The sequence below is a fragment of the Carcharodon carcharias genome, chromosome 10 (assembly GCF_017639515.1).
Source record: "Carcharodon carcharias isolate sCarCar2 chromosome 10, sCarCar2.pri, whole genome shotgun sequence".
Classification (NCBI taxonomy): Eukaryota; Metazoa; Chordata; class Chondrichthyes; order Lamniformes; family Lamnidae; genus Carcharodon; species Carcharodon carcharias.
In genome coordinates this window covers 168,470,307-168,487,121 of record NC_054476.1, presented here as the reverse complement: position 1 = coordinate 168,487,121, position 16,815 = coordinate 168,470,307, and the positions used below count along the sequence as shown (strand labels likewise).

The window sequence follows — 16,815 nt, the reverse complement described above, 5'->3', positions numbered from 1 at the left end:
TAAGGCCTGGTGGCCAAAAATGACTGTCAGTCAACCAGATGTTCAGTGCTGGATGGCCATTAATGGTCTGACTTAATGCAGTTATGTTTCTGATTGTAGAATTTAATGGCTTGTTCTTTGATATGGCCAAAAATAGGCAAACCTTGGATTTAATGAAAAAATCTGAAGAGACTTGTGGAAGTTAGCTGTGTAATGACACTATCAAACAGAAGAGCCCAGAAGTTCAGGATAGACCAGTTTTTAGACACTCAGTGGATGCAGGAGCTTTGGGCCTCATTGTAACAGAGCTGGTGAGGTGCTACAGTTAGCTGATAAAGAAAGAAAGGAGGAAAGACTTACACTCATGTAGCCCTTTTCATGACTGACATCTCATTATGCTTTGCAGCCAATGATGTACTTTTGAAGTGTTGTCATGTAGGAAAAGCAACAACCATGTTGTGTGCAGCAAACTCCTATAAACAGCAATGTGATAATGACCAGGTAATCTGTTATTTTGTGATATCAACTGAGGGATAAATATTGGCCAGAACACTGAGGATAGCTGCCCTGTCTCATCTTTGAAATATTGCCATGGGATTGTTGACATCTGCCTGAGCAGGCAGATGGGGCCTTATTTTAACACCTCACCCGAAAGATGCCACCCTCTGACAGTGCAGTACTCCCTACACTGGAGTGTCAGCCTTGATTTTTGTGCTCAGGCTCTGGAGAGAAACTGGTGAGGAATCAAACCCACGCTAATGCTCCAGTGGTGCTCAGGTAAGTGTTCGGAGAGTAGGTTCAGGGATGTGGGGAGATGATGAGCTAATCTTTGCAGATCAAAAATGGCTGTTTGTCCAGCAAGAGTTCAGTTTTGGACAATCAACCCTGTTTATTAGCTGACTCACTGCACCCTATTCTACTATTCTGGTTTTGTAATGAGCTGTGGGCATTGCCCAATAACACATACAATTTTCTATTGATTCAAAAGACTGAACTGTCCAATCAGATAGATCTTCATTCGGTAGCACATCAATGGGCGGTGCTTTTTAGAAATTACACAAACTCTCCTACCTGTTCTATAATGTTGCAAATCATTGCATAAACGTGCATTCCTTTCTCATTGCCAACAACATCTTTTGGACCAACGAGTGCAGAGAGGGGTGAATGCTTTCTGTAGCACACTGATGTTGTCTAAGGATGGACAAATCAATCGGCTGGGACTGTGCCAGCAAACTGGTTTGGAAACTTCAGCAGAAACCCAGTTGTTCTTATGTTAGCTGCAGTGATATGGCTGTAATTTGTAAAGGTTTTTCATCCCTTCCCATGATGTGAATTTGAAAAGATTAGGAGGCAAGAGATTTAGGAAAAAAAGTTCCATGGATCAGCAGTTGTTTTGCCTGTGGAGGTTTATCCTGTAATAAATTTGGCCGGGAGACAGATTCAAAATGGGGCATTATTTATTTGTTAAATAATGTATGAAATTCAGTTGTAGAAATGTCAACAGAGATACAGTGACGGATGCAGATAGATACCTTTTTTTAACCGGATAATCTGAGATGGAATGTGAAGGGCAGGCTTATTTTTTTTTTCCCATTCAGCTTTTTGAACTTCAATTTCTCTTTTCCTCACCAGCTTAAATCCATACAGCTATGACGAAGGCTGCCTAAGCAGCAGCGAGGATCACATTCCATTGGCTGCACTGCCCCTGCTCGCAATCTCTTCCCCTCAATATCAGGATGCAGTCACAATGGTGATTAGCAGAGCGAATCAGATTTACAACGAGTTCCTGAAGTCTGAGGATGGGATTGGATTCAATGGCCAGGTTAGTATTAGAAATCAATGGATAATTGTTCAAACTTCACCATAACTGACATGAATGAATCACACTTACAGTGTCCCCTCTTGTATCTAGCTGCACAATGTAAACCTTTTCTCAGGTTAAGATACAATGCAGACGACATGCCACATTACAGATTACACATGACTTGCCGATATACATACTGAGGGTCTTATTCAATTATATTCTGCAAGATTTATTTGTTGTTGACATCCCAGTGACTTTGAAGGTAGAGCATGTTCATCAGCCAATAGAATAGGAAGGCGTTGCAGCTTAAGTGAATCATAGGTTACCGGCACCTGTCCATCCAGCAGTCAACAGTGTAGTTTCCAGCTGTGATCAGATGACATTCCCAGCATTATTCTTTCATTAGTATACAAAAGAACATTCCAATATTACTTCACGTAGAGGATGGTGAATACGTGGAATGGGCTATTCAGATGTACATTGAAGGCAGATAGTATAGGAAAGGAGAAATTAGTCAATATTCAAAGAAATGTATGATGAGAGGACCTTGAAAAATTTATTAATTTTGCTTCCAATTTCCACCCCTCCATCATTTTCATGTGGTCCATCTCTGACACTTCCCTTCCCTTCCTTGACCTCTCTGCCTCAATATCTGGTGATAGACTGTCCACCAATATTCATTACAAGCCTACCGACTCCCACAGCTACCTCGACTACAGCTCCTCACACCCCGCTTCCTGTAAGGACTCCATCCCATTCTCTCAGTTCCTTCGCCTCTGTCGCATCTGTTCTGATGATGCCACTTTCAAAATCAGTTCCTCTGGCATGTCTTTCTTCTTCCTTAACCGAGGTTTTCCACCCACGGTGGTTGACAAGGCACTCAACCGTGTCCACCCTCACACCTTCTTCTCCCTTCCAGAACCATGATAGGATCCTCCTTGTCCTCACTTATCACCCCACCAGCCTCCACATTCAAAGGATCATCCTCCGCCATTTCTGCCAACTCCAGCATGATGCCACCACCAAACACATCTTCCCTTCACCCCCCCCCCACCCCACTGGCGGCATTCCACAGGGATCGTTCCCTCTGTGACACCTTGGTCTACTCCTCCATCACCCCTTACACCTCAACCTCCTCCCACGGCACCTTCCCATGTAACTGCAGAAGGTGCAACACCTGCCCCTTTACTTCACCTCTCCTCACCATCCAAGGGCCCAAACACTCCTTTCAAGTGAAGCAGCCTTTCACTTGCACTTCCCTCAATTTAGTCTACTGCATTCGCTGTTCCCAATGCGGTTTCCTCTACATTGGAGAGACCAAATGGAGATTGGGTGACCGCTTTGCAGAACACCTTCAGTCTGTCTGCAAGCATGACCCAGACCTCCCTGTTGCTTGCCATTTCAACACTCCACCCTGCTCTCATATCCACATGTCTGTCCTTGGCTTGCTGCATTGTTCCAGTGAAGCTAAACGCAAACTGGAGGAACAGCACCTCATCTTCTAGGTGCTTTACAGCCTTCCGGACTGAATATTGAGTTCAACACTTTTAGATCATGAACTCTCTCCTCCATCCCCACCCCCTTTCCGATCCCCCTTTTTTCCAATAATTTATATAGATTTTTCTTTTCCCACCTATTTCCATTATTTTTAAATGTATTTCCATCCATTGTTTTATCTCTACCTTTGAGCCTATTTCGATCCCTTCCCCCCACCCCACCCCCACTAGGGCTATCTGTACCTTACTTGTCCTGCTTTCTACTCTTAATTATCACATTCCTTAGATAATATCACCACCTTCAACACCTCTTTGTCCTTTTGTCTGTGACATATTTTGGTTATCTCCACTTATCTCTGGCCCTCTATCCAGCTCTACTTGTCCCACCCTCCCTTAAACCAGCTTATATTTCACCTCTTTTCTATTTTTCTTTAGTTCTGTTGAAGAGTCATACGGACTCGAAACATTAACTGTGTTCCTCTCTGCGGATGCTGCCAGACCTGCTGAGTTTTTCCAGGTATTTTTATTTTTGTTTTGGATTTCCAGCATCCGCAGTTTTTTGTTTTTATCTGATATGTATGATGAGAGGTATTTGTTTCCTGGCCCCGCCTGGATGGGCTGCACAGCTTTCTTTGATATTTTCTAATGTAACTACATAACCAAAAAGATGGGGAATGTTAGGAATGATGTGACGCAGTAACTCCGCACACCGACTTTTCACCAATGCACATGGACTTCAATCTCCTACAGAGTTTCTTTTTGTTGTGAGGGTCCAAGTGGAAATGACTTGGAGTTGTTTTACTCTAGTTCCAAGTTGCTGCAGGCTCACAGCTTACACTACTCACAAAGCTCAACACAAACATAATGGCCTGAAGCTTCTGGTCAGTGGTAGTGCTGCACACACTGGGGTCAGCGGGTAGTCGGGTCAAGTTGGGGGGGGTAGTTCGGTGGGCAAAGAGGGTAGTCAGGTGGGTTTGGGGGTAGCCAGGTGTGGTCAGGGGGTAGTCAGGTGGTCAGGAGGTAGTCTGGGGAGTAGCCGGACCAGGTTGGCTCGGGGTCTGTTGTTGGGTCCGGAAAGGTCGTTGGATTGTTCAGGGGGGTAGGCAGGTCATGAGGTAGTCGGGTCAGGTTGGGATGGGGGTGGTTTTTAGGTCTGGACGAGGATTGGTTGGGGTGTAGTCAGGTTGGGGTTGGGTAGATGGGTCTGCAAGGGGGAGCTAGTTGGGCTGGTTCAGGAGGTAGTCTGGTCAGGTTGGGGCTGTAATCAGGTAGTTGAAGGGTAGTCGGTTTTGGTCGGTGGGGATGGTGGAGGTGGTTGTTGGGTGCTTGGGGGGTAGTCAGATATTCAGGGGGTAGCTGGTTGAAACAGGGTGGGTAGTCGGGTCTGGCCTAGGCAGATAGTCAGGTGATCGGGGGGTAGTCTGCTGGTTAGGGGAGTATAATCAGGTTTGGGGGGTAGTTGGGTCAGGTCAGAAGGTAGTCAGGGTGGTCGGTGGGATAGTTAGCAGTTAGAGGGGGTGATTGGGGAGTCAGTTGTGGAGTTACCTGCTAGACCAGGTTTTAATCTGTCTAACATTTTCTGTAAGTCCCACAGATCTTTCCCAAGTCTCCAACTATAGCTCAGAGTCAGAGACATTTGTGAAGGGTCTGGGAGAGCAGGGAGTTGTTCATTAGAAGTTAAACATCCCAGGCAATTCCCACATAGGTCCACCCATCAGGACTTCCGCAGGATCCTGACGTGCACCTTCGGTTGTACACCTGGTCTCTGACGATCTGGAGACCGGAAGATTTGGGCCGATGTTTGAATGACTTTCCTGGATACATCCCTGGGAGCAAAATGCCTTTAATTTCAACAAATATTATTGTGTTTTGGACAGAATCCCATCATAAGGGGAAATAAACCTGAAGGATTGAGACGGTTTTTAAAGATAACTGTGGCATCAGTTTTGATTTGTGTGGACAGGAAAATGGGGAAAAGGTGTAGGAATGGAACTAGCTGAGTAGCTATGTAGCCCTTACAAGGGGCTGGCACAGAAATGACAGGCCAAATGGCCTCCTTTTGTGCTGCAGCTGTTCTATGATTCTGTGATTCTGAGTCAAAACTGGTAGTGATTCATTCCAACTAGAGGTAAGATGAACAGCTTGTCTCGAATGGATCAGATCTAGCTTTGATTTTCTGTTACCCATTGTGTGTACAAACTAACCGAATTTATCTTCAAAGGACTAGGCAGCTGGGAGTATGGATATAACCTTGGAACCGCAGAACCCTTTGAATAATGCATAGCTACTTTGTGTAGGTATAACTGAGATATATATAGATATTCCTCTGCACAGTTCAACTTAAATTTGTCCAAATATCATTGCTGTTCACATCACCATGATACACTGCTGCTTCGGATCAAAGCAGACTGAATAGGAAAACATTTCTCCTGGGAGCTCTCCATCTGACTGGGGAATGATTGAAAACTGAAACTACTAACAGGTAGCAAGTTAGTACTTAATTTTATATAAATTGTAAAATAACTGTGGATCATTAAAGCCGGTTTATTGCTGATTTAGCAATGCAAGTTTTCTATGGTGTTGCTTTATTTTTTGTTTACAGTTTAAAATGAAAAATTCAACGAATCTCTCAAAACCCAGGTATTCATTTAAGAAAATTAATTATTTAGAAAGTTGCTAAAAGTCAATAAAACAATATTGATTCCAAAGTCACAATCTGGAGCTAGCAGTGACATTGAACAATATAAGGGGCCGTAACTTCCGACTAGTGTCAGAAAGTGCTGGTCCACAGAAATGAGAAGATATAAATGTACCCCTACCTGGTCTTGAAAATTGCGTGGCCCCTCGGTTCGCCGGCGCTGCTTGGGGTCCTGCATCGAAAGAATCCCCTCAGGCCCCAGCAAAGTGTAGCTCCAGCGTAGTCAAGGAGGACACTCCCCCTTTTCAACAACACTCATTGCAGTAAAGCAGGTAAATTTAAAGGGCCAAGGGAATTGACAAGCAAGGGGAAGCAAGTGTCCAAGGTAAGTGTGGTGTCCGGAGGTCGGAGGGGTTCAAGATTTTGGGGAGATGGGTTCCGAGGTCTGGGGGGGGGTCCAAGGTCTAGGGTGGGGGGGGGGGTCAGAGGTCTGAAGGGGGATTCTGGGGTCTGGAGATGGGGCATCCGAGGTCTGGGCGAGGAGAGGGGGGGTGGGCGGGGTCTGGGTGGGGTGGTCCGAGGTCTGAGGGGGGGTTGGTGTCTGAGTTTGGGCTGGGGTCCGGATGTCGGGGGAGGGCCAGGGGTCGGGGGTGGGGGGGGTAGAGAAGAGGTCGGAGGGGGTGGGGTAGAGATCGGGGGTTGGGGGGGGGGTCCGGAGGTAGGGGGTGTGTTCAGAGGTAGGGGGTTTCTGAGGTGAGGGTGGTCAGAGTCCAAGATCGGGGTGGGCCTGAGGTCAGGGGGTTGGGGGTTGGGGTCCAAGATTGACAGATGGAGGGGAGGAGTGTCGGGATCCAATGTCCGGGGCTGGGGGGTGGAGACTGAGGTTGGTGGAGGGGGGGGAGGTGGAGTTGTTGGAGGTTGGGGGGAGTCCCGTGGGGTCGGTCTGGGTTTACAGTAGTTACCCAGAAGTTAGAAAAGGTTTTAATTCTAACTTTTCCTGGGTAACTATCGCTATAACTCCGGCAGAACCGTCAAAGTCTGCAATTTAAATCGCATTTTCGGATGGTTCCCAGCGCAGCGCAATTGTCCGAAGGAAGTTAGTGCTTCTGGGCAATTGCTGTGCAAATCCTTACCTGGGAACTTGCCAGAGGGATTCCCCAGCGCATCTTTGGGATACCCCCCCCAAATCCAACACTGGGGAGCACGGAAGTTACAGGTCGCTGTATTCAGTGGAGAAAATGCTAGAAAACATTCAGCGAGCCAGGCAATATCTGTGGAGAGAGGAAGGTAGGATTAATGTTTCAATTCTTATGACCCTCTGACCAGGAGGTGTGCAGGGTCTATGACACATATCTGAAATGTTAACTCTACCTTCTCTCTAAAGCTGCTGCCTTACCTACTGTTTTTATTTCAGATTGCCAGCATCTGCAGTATTTTGCTTCTTGAACTCAAAACATTTATGCTCCACTGATCACAGATCAAGCGACCTCTTTCAGGGCAAAAGGTTTGTGTACACCAACATCTGAAGCCCAAGCAACCAAAACTCGATGACTGTGAAGGATTTATCATGTTAGACAAGAGACAGCTTTGAGACGTGAACTCACAGCCAATTATTTGACAAACCTTTGCTCTATCAGACCTCATCATAGAAACGGGAGTAGGTCATTCAACCCTCAAGCCTGCTCTGACATTCAGCTAGGTCATAGCCTTTTATTCTCACTTGGTGGACTTACCATCTCAACTGAAAATTCTTAGTTTTTTTTTAAAGAAAAATACGCTTAATAAAATTCTATTGTTCCATGCACCCATTGTACTGCATCTTATGTTGAATAGTATACTCAAAGCAATGCCTTAATGCATTCGAGTTACTTCCTGATAAATGCTGAATAAAAATACAAGTCATTATAAATGGCAAGTTTATTTCTCCTGGTCACCTAGCTGCTAAACTCACCTTCAGCCCTGACTCACTTAAAAAAATTGGCACTGAAAGTACGATTCCAAGCTGCAGCTGCCTCAAGTTAGTGATCTCACCCCCATACATTCAGAGCTTGATTTAATTTTCAGTATGATGACCAAGGATAATTTTCCATTTTTTAAGGTCAAAATCATGAGAGAATCAGCTTTTGCTGGGCCAGCTACTCAATCGCTGGGCTTATAATCTTCAATGAACCTTAAAAATGATTCATTCTGGTCTGGGCTGCAAGCTGGTTAAAGATTACAAAGGGTAACAGAGGCTTTACGGCACTGAAACAGACTCTGTCCCAATTGGCCTATGCTGCCTATGAGCCTCCTCCCACCCCTCTTTATCTAACCCCATCAACATATCCTTCGAATCCTTTCTCCCTCATGTGCTTATCTAAATTCCCCTTGAAGGCATTTATGCTAGTTGCCTCATTTACCCCTTGTGTAGCATATTTCAAGTTCTAACCACTTCTTGATAAATAACTTTCTCCTGAATTCCGTATTGGATTTTCTTCTCTTTTTCAATCGCCTCGATTCTGGAGGAAAGAGTTTCAGTCCCTTCGAAGTTTTCTGTGTGACCTGTTCATTCAGGTATCGTCCTTGTAAGCCTTTTCTTTCTTATACTTGCTCCAGTGTTTATAATATGGGGACCAGGACTCTTCACCGTGTGGTCCAAACAAGGTGCTACATAACTTTAACACAAAAGCAAAATATTACAGATGTTGGAAATCTGAAATAAGAACATAAAAAGCTATAAATACTCAGCAGGTCAGGTTGCATTTGTCAAGAGAGAGACAGAGTAAGTGGGTTGTAACTTTTTTTTAATTATTTGTTCATGGGGTGTGGGTATCACTGACTAGGCCAGCATTTATTGCCCAGTTCAGGGGGCATTTAAGAGTCAACCACATTGTGGTGGGTCTGGGGTCACATGTAGACCAGAGCAGGTAAGGACAGTCCTTCCCTAAAGGACATTAGTGATGCAGATGGGTTTTTACAACAATTGACAATGGTTTCGTGGTCATCATCAGAATTTTAATTCCAGATTTTTTTCCCTTACTGCATTCAAATTCCACCATCTGCTGTAGTGAGATTTGAACCCAGGTCACCAGAGCATTACCCTGGGTCTCTGGATTACCAGTCCAGTGCCAATACCACTATGTCACCAGCCCCCCACAATTCCTGAGCTCCACGGCATGGGATGGGAGTGGGGGGGCACCCTTAAAGATGTGCTGCCCCTCCCCTTACCAAGCAGATAAAGTATAGGTGGCAATTGCCCAGAAGTGCAAACTTCCCCTTGGAAATTGCCCTGCACCGGGAACCATCCAAAAGTGCAGTTTAAATTGCAAACTTGGTAGTTGATGGTTCCGACTGGGTTACACCAATATTTACCCAGAAAAAGTTAGAAAAATTAAAACCTCCTCTATCTTCTGGGTAACTATTGCACAGACCCACACAGACACCCCATGGGAATTCCCCACTCCCTGATACCCCAGGGGTCTCTGCCCACCCCTCCCACCAACCAGCCCCCCTCACACCTGACCCGCCCTGCCCCCAAGGGACTACACCCCCGACGGGAAGTCCCCAGCTCACAGGATTCCCCCCACCCCCAACCCCCAAGGCCTGACCCAAACCAACACACCCTCCTACAGAGGTCCTCCCCCACTCCTCACTGAGGCCCGCCCACACCCGAACCCCAAATTCTACCCACTTACCTTACACACTTTACCTTCTCCCAGGCCGGCCAAAGATCTTTAAACTTGGCTGGACCTTTAACTCACCTGGTTGATGGTGGCTAGCGTCGTAAAAAAAAAGAGGGCGTGGCCTCCTTGCATCTGACTGAACTAGGCACTGGGGACGTGCTCCTCTGCCCAGATCTTGCTGGGCCTGAGTTGGAAGATCGGGCGAGACAGGATGGGAAAAAAGTTCAGTCTCTGATTGTCGCTCCGAGGGATTTCAGGCCCACTGTTTCAGGCCTGTGATCTTTGGAACTTTATGATAGGTTACAAATTTGAAACGTTGGCCAGAATTTTCTGGGCCCTTTGGAGATGTTCTGGGAGGTGGGAAGGCTGGCGAAAATGGCAGGGGAAGGTGCTGGGAGGGGGACCCAATGTCTTACCACCGCCAGTGCGACTTTGCCAACGGCGGGAAAGTTGTCTGATCAGCCACAAGCTGGGAGGTCAATTGATCCTGTTACGTGGCTTATTGCCTCTGTCAGGAGGGCCGGTTGCCCAATGGGGACAGCACTGGGTGAAACCTGGCTGCCTCCCAGTGGGCCCTGAGTGGTGTGGCCCACCATCCTGGGCATTCCATGGCCAACCTGGTGCCAACAGTGCCTTTGCACTCATTGGTCCCCCACCACCCCCTCCAATCGTCAGGCCCCCCCAACTCCAATTACCTGTCTTTGAGGATGCCTTGTCATTGAGGTACCCTCTGCCTGGAGCTGCAGAACTTCTAACCATCGGATTAGACCATCCTTTCTTGGGGGCGGGCTGCTGTCTTTAATCGGACAGTGACCCTGGAAATGGCCACTTAATTAGCCACTATCAGCAGCGTGCCTCCCTGGGGTCCCATTGCCCACTGAAGTGGGTTCACCTCCAACATTCGGCTCCAGTGAAGGGACTCAACCATCTCCAAAAAATACAGTCTCGGATTCTCTCTGCACTGATGTTGCCAGACCTGCTGAGTACGAAATACAAGCTGTGTTTAACTTAAATTAAAGCAAAGTAGTGTGGATGTTGGAGATTTGAAATAGGAGCAAAAAGTGCTAGAAAAACTCAACAGGTCCGGCAGCATCTGTGGAGAGAGAAGCAGGGTTAATGTTTCGGATCTATGGAGAGAGAAGCAGGGTTAATGTTTCGGGTCTGTGGAGAGAGAAGCAGGGTTAATGTTTCGGGTCTGTGGAGAGAGAAACAGGGTTAATGTTTCGGGTCTGTGGAGAGAGAAGCAGGGTTAATGTTTCGGGTCTGTGGAGAGAGAAGCAGGGTTAATGTTTCGGGTCTGTGGAGAGAGAAGCAGGGTTAATGTTTCGGGTCTGATGTGACTTGTTTGAAATGTGTTTTATGCTGTTGAAAGAGTGGGAGGGTCAGGTGAAGCAAAAAAGGGAAAGTCAGGGATGGGTTAGAAGGCGGGGAGATTAAATAACAAAGATGTCATGGAACAAAAGGCAAAGAGAGTGGGAATGTAGTAGTAAAGGAACAAAGCATTGGTCCAGAGTAGGTTTTAATAGCACAATAAAGTTCAGTGCTATCTCAAAACAAATATGTATTCAAGTATTTTTATGTATTAAACATAACTTCTCTACTTTTCAATTGTATCTCACTTGAATAATCCTTAGTGCTTTGTTTGCTTTTTTTTTTACTGGTCTTATTATCATGTGTCATTACTTCCTATGATCTGTGAACCTGTTGGCCCAGATCCCTCTGTTCCCCTAATCCATTTAGCTACTTACTTTCCAGGGAGTACATCGCTTCCCTATCTTTCCCACCAAAAATGTATTACATTGCACTTATTTCCATTCTAGGGAGTTGATGATGTTGAATGGCTTTTCAAACTTTTTCTATTATAGTTATGATTTCGCCTCAGTCAAAAGAAGTGCTACAGCCTAGTACACAATGCAGATTTTGTGTCACCATAAATAACCTATATTAATTCTTAGCCCCGCATCCATAGATTAAACTCCAGTAAACTTGAAGTGATTATTTACAGGCTTAATCATTTGGGGAAATGTGGTGATATATCAACTGTATGATCATCCTTGTTGTCAGTGTACATGATAGCATCTGATTTTTTTTTTTTGTAAAGTCCCAAAATAAAACAATATCCTTGGCAACTTCAAGCTAAATATAAGAAAATAATGGACACATGACAATCCTAGACATGATCCTGGATTTTCGTTAAAATTCAAGTGACAGTCAGATGATTTATAATGAAGCCTGAACCTTCAATGATATTACAACCTGATACTTACTGCTGTGAATGTTAGTCTCTTAAATAAATGTCATTATATGTGCACTGATTAGAAGTTAGAGACATAGTTATATTTTATGCAGAGATAATAACTGATGTATATTCTATAACTGGGAGCTATGCAGAGATCATACATCAGTTTATATGTGTGTAGGAACTTTATTTACAGTGCTTTAAAGTGTCTGGTCTCTAATGCTTCTAGCAGGTTCTAGATTCGCACTTAGGCTTAACAAATTAAGCACAGTGAGCATCAATAGTAAACAGACTCACCTGTACAAATACAGAACAATTGAACAGTACAATGACATTGGTTCTGATTTTAACTGAGGTATGGTAGGAATCAAGTAGTCAGGGCCAAGGTGAGCAGCAAATCCTATTGACCTTGGCAGTACAAGACCCGAGTGATTTTAACAGTTTCAGTGGAGCCTTGTGACTGGAATTGAGGGGCTGCCTTTGGGGGCCTAAACTTCCCTTGTGGGCGCTGCTGGCTGACATAGCAGTTGAACTTGCTGACCTGGCATCATCAAACCCGAATGCACATTTAAAGAAAAGCATTGTCCTTGCTGCCCATTTGGAAGAGCAGATTAAAATTCATGACCACAGGAAGGGAGCCAGACATCAGTCTCCCAGGCGATTTTAACTGTCCGCCGGCTGGATGAACAAGCAACCAATTACACTTCAACAGCCTTGGCCCATACCTGCATTCCAAGAATCAGAGAGCTCAGTAGGTTGTGATGGAGGGAACCCAGGTTGATTGATCAGCCCCAATCCCGAACAGGTCAGTGTCCCTCCCTGATTTCGATCCGGAGCTTCGGTTTATAGGTGCTCTGTCTCTAAGATGGGGGACATGACTGACTTGTGCCCAGTGGGGAGGTTCACTCCTTATGATCAAGAATAGCAGAGAAAAAGTTGAGAGCTGGAGAATTAATTATTGAATTAGCTGATAACAGAAGTGATTCGTAAGAGAATATCCCTGCTGGCTATAGCATACAGATCAGAAAAAATAACTGAACAGTTGAATTATATTATCTGGGTACTACATTTGATAGTTTAATTGTGGCAAGTTATTTGCAAGCTACACTGGGTTAAACCTGTTACTATATTTGGCTTTCCCAATGTGGCTGGAGTTTTATGGGGACAGTTACAGATAGCAAATAATAATTTGTGAATCAAGTATGGAGTCAGGCATCGGTAGTTGATGCAGGATTCGACTTCTCCGCTTTCTTGAAGGCGGCAGCTGGAAGCCTGCAGATACACCCTTGAATCCATCCACACGTGTGGTAGGATGTACAGCACCACATGTCACTATTCACTTATTGCAATATTATTAACCAATGGTCAATCTGGGCATTTGATGCTGGATGTCCTCGAATGTCAGGATAAAAATTACTTTGTGCCAAAAATCAGCATGTGGTGGTGAAAGGAAGCACCGCGCCCGGACTGAATGGTTAGGCCAAGGTGTGCCAAATATTGGGACTCATACCTTGTTCTCATTGAACTGGAGGCCTGTGGGGCCCAATGGAGTCCCCCCCACCCCCCCCAGGCAGCTGAACAGAGAAAAGGCCTTGAAGATTTGGCTGCATTGCTGGTAATTGCCATCTACTAATCCCAGGAGAGGTGTTCAGCCCACCGGTGCATGGGGAACAACTGGGAGACGGATCGACTGAGAAGGGTGATCAGGAGATGATGGTAATCGGGGGGAGTGTTTTCTGGGAGAGGTGTAACCATCAGGTGTGTAGCGGTGACTAGGAGTGGGGGGGAGTGTGGGGGGTAGACTGGTGGCTCAGATCTCAGGATGGTTGAGGTCATGATTGAGAGGGCGGGAGTGGATTGCAAGTGGTTTGTGGAGGGTCAGGGCACAAAGGATCACTCCTGCATGTTGTCCAGCTCTCCAAGGGATATAAAGGTATCCCTATGGGCAAAAGTTCCGCTCCTACTGATATGGAACACAATTTCACATGTGTGATATTCAGTCTAATTAAACTTAAAGTGTTATATTTCCTGATGTGGGATACGGCTACATGGAGAACAGTAATTACACAGGAGCAACCTGCTATTAAATGTGGTTCTTTTATTATGGGTTTAAGTACATGGAGTGTGATAATTCACACAGGAGGAACCTGCTATTACATCTGGCTGTCCCAGTGTAAGCTGCAGGGCTGTAGAGAATGGTAATTAAATAGACTGAAACCTACTATTATGTTTGGCTCTCCCATTGTGCCTATGAATACATGGGGAATGGATGAAAGCTATTATCTGGCTCTCCCATTGTGGGGTTTGAAGACATGGGGAGTGGAAATTACTCTGGAAGAAAGCTGCAGTTGCATTTGGTTCTCCCAATATGTGCAATGAGTAGATGGAGGTAATAGCTAACACAGTGTGAACACTGGCATGGCCACCTTCCAGCTCAAACACCCTTATGCATTGAATGGAGTTGCATTTTAAAGGAATTTATCATCTGTTTTTGTTCTATCTGTAATAGGTTTGCTTAATTGGTGACTGTGTTGGAGGTATTCTGGGATTTGATGCCTTGTGTTACAGTGCACATACAACATGTGAAAGCCAGAACAGCAGCAGGAGGGGGAGTATTGGCAGCATACAGGTACCAGAAACTTTACAGGTATATTTACATTAAATATTGACTAAATTCAAACTTTCGACTCACCCAGCACCAAATCGCAAAAGTTGGACAGTAGGTTCAAATCTGTTAGGTAATAAAATTGATTTGTTAATTTGTTAAAATTAGATTTGTTCAGCATGAAGAAAATGGGTGTTGTACAAATGTTCTCTTCTTTCCGAGTTCTATACTAATGCTGTTATGAACCCTTTCCGAGGCCAATAGTAATGTCTTTGCTCCTTATCAATGTGAGCAAGTTGTTGTTCTTCACACAGTGATGGAATAGGTAGATACTTATCTAGTTCTCAAAAAGATTTTCTGCCTGTAACTTTAGACAAATCAGGTTCTGCAAAGGAACCCAATGAACAAAGGGTTAATTCTGCCTTATGCTTCTCCTATTCTTTTGTTAATTACTGATTTTTTTATTTTTTAAAAGGATAACACACTTTTAACAGATGAAGCTGGATCTGACTTAGGCTCCAGTAAACAACTTAGCAAAAGCAACATAGATATCTCAGGGATTGATACTGAGGAACCAAGGAAACCGTTGCCAAGGAAACAGAGTGACTCTTCAGCCTATGATTGTGATACCATAACACAGCATCGTGCTTTTTTGTCAAGGTAGCAGTGACAGTGGTTGCAAATCAGAATTGAATAGAAACGTTGGGAAAGGAATTGTGATACTTCGCATTTATTCTATGAGCCATGAAAAGCAATTCATAGCTGGTGGCTTTAAATTTATTTTTTCAGGGTTTTGTTTTTGAACTATCATAGGGTTTGATGACTTGAAGTATTCACTCATTTCAGCCACATCAATGCTTCTTGATTTGTGCTATCATTTTTTTCCCCTCTGCATCTACAGCCTTTCAATATCTTATCCAACTGATCATTCTTTATGTTTGAGTTTAGATGGTAGACGTTGGCTGTCTACTTACCAGAAGGCAGCACTATTTTATGGGCAGTTGAGTGCCTTTAAACCTCCAAAATAGCCTCCGTACAATGCATGCACACACTTTTGAAGCAAATCGCGCAGGACACCATATTGGTGAGGGCATTAGCATGCATGGTGAACAGCTGACAGAACTACGCAGAGCAGGCAGATCATGACATTAGCAGGCTCCAAGGCTGATTTGATGCCAGTGGTGTCATCTTGGAACTCAATGCTCCAGCCAATGCCCTCCTATAACCTTGCCTGAATACCTGTTCAGCAGCAGAAACATTTGTGCCTTTCAAGTGCCAGGCAATAACCATCTCCACCAAGAGAGAACCTAACCATCTCCCCTTAACTTTCAACAGCATAACCATTGATGAATTCCCCAGCATCAAAATCCACTGATCTGAAACTTAACTGGACCAATATATAAATACAGTGGCTACAGGAGCAGGTCAGAAGCTGGGAAACTTGCAGTAAGTAACCCTCTCCTGACTCCCTAAAGCCTGTCCACCATCTACAAGGCACAAGTCAGGAGCGTAATGGAATACACTCCACTAGTCTGAATGAGTGCAGCTCCAACAACACTCAAGAAGCCCAACACCATCCAGGACAAAGCAGTCCGCTTGATCGGAACCCCATCCATCAGCTTAAATATTCACTCCCTCCACCACCAGTACACAGTAGCAGCAGTAACAACCATCTATAAGATGCACTGCAGCAACTCACCAAGGCTCTTTCGACAGCACCTTCTAAACCTGCAACCTCTACCGCCTAGAAGTATAAGGAGCAATTGTTGCATGGGAACACCACCACCTGCAAGTCATTCACCATCCTGTCTTGGAAATATATCGCCGTTCCTTCACTGTCGCTGGGTCAAAATCCTGGAACTCCCTCCCTAACAGCACTGTGGGTGTACCTACACCACATGGACTGCAACAGTTATGAAGGTGGCTCACCACCACCTTCTCAAGGGCAGTTAGGGATGGGCAGTAAATGCTGGTGTAGCTAATGATGTCCACATTCTATGAATGAATGAAAAAGGGAAAGAAGCCCCTCCAATGCTATTTAAAGGGATCATCAACTTCTGTCAGGTCAGTTGAGGATTCATTTCTATTGGCTGTTGCTACAATTGTACAAATGTTTGGTGCTTTCCTGAATTCTTTAAAGTGCACAATAAGTGGAGAAGCAGACACTGAATAAGTTGGTCCTGATTTCAAGGCTTCTGCACAAACCAGTTCCTTCCAGACTTGGGTGCAGTAGCTAGGCAGTGCCCTTGGAATACAGCATGACTGAAAGAATGAACTGAGGCCATGTAGAGCAGGACAAATTACTGGTGGAACAGGGTGCCATTGACCATAAGCACATTGCTTTGCATTCACTGCATGAAAACTCTGCTGTAAGCTGGACCCGCAATGTCCA

The 16,815-nt window shown here is 45.0% G+C and overlaps 1 protein-coding gene across 1 annotated transcript in view; it reads left to right on the top strand.

Moving 5' to 3' along the window:
* Positions 1 to 16,815, top strand: part of LOC121282918 (membrane-associated phosphatidylinositol transfer protein 3-like) — a 189,085-nt gene that overhangs the window by 6,996 nt on the left and 165,274 nt on the right. The window contains exons 3-7 of the mRNA XM_041196730.1: positions 100 to 180; positions 699 to 756; positions 1,612 to 1,801; positions 14,328 to 14,447; positions 14,899 to 15,083. Of these exons, the coding sequence (XP_041052664.1) occupies positions 100 to 180; positions 699 to 756; positions 1,612 to 1,801; positions 14,328 to 14,447; positions 14,899 to 15,083 (634 nt within the window). The remainder of the gene's footprint in view (positions 1 to 99; positions 181 to 698; positions 757 to 1,611; positions 1,802 to 14,327; positions 14,448 to 14,898; positions 15,084 to 16,815) is intronic.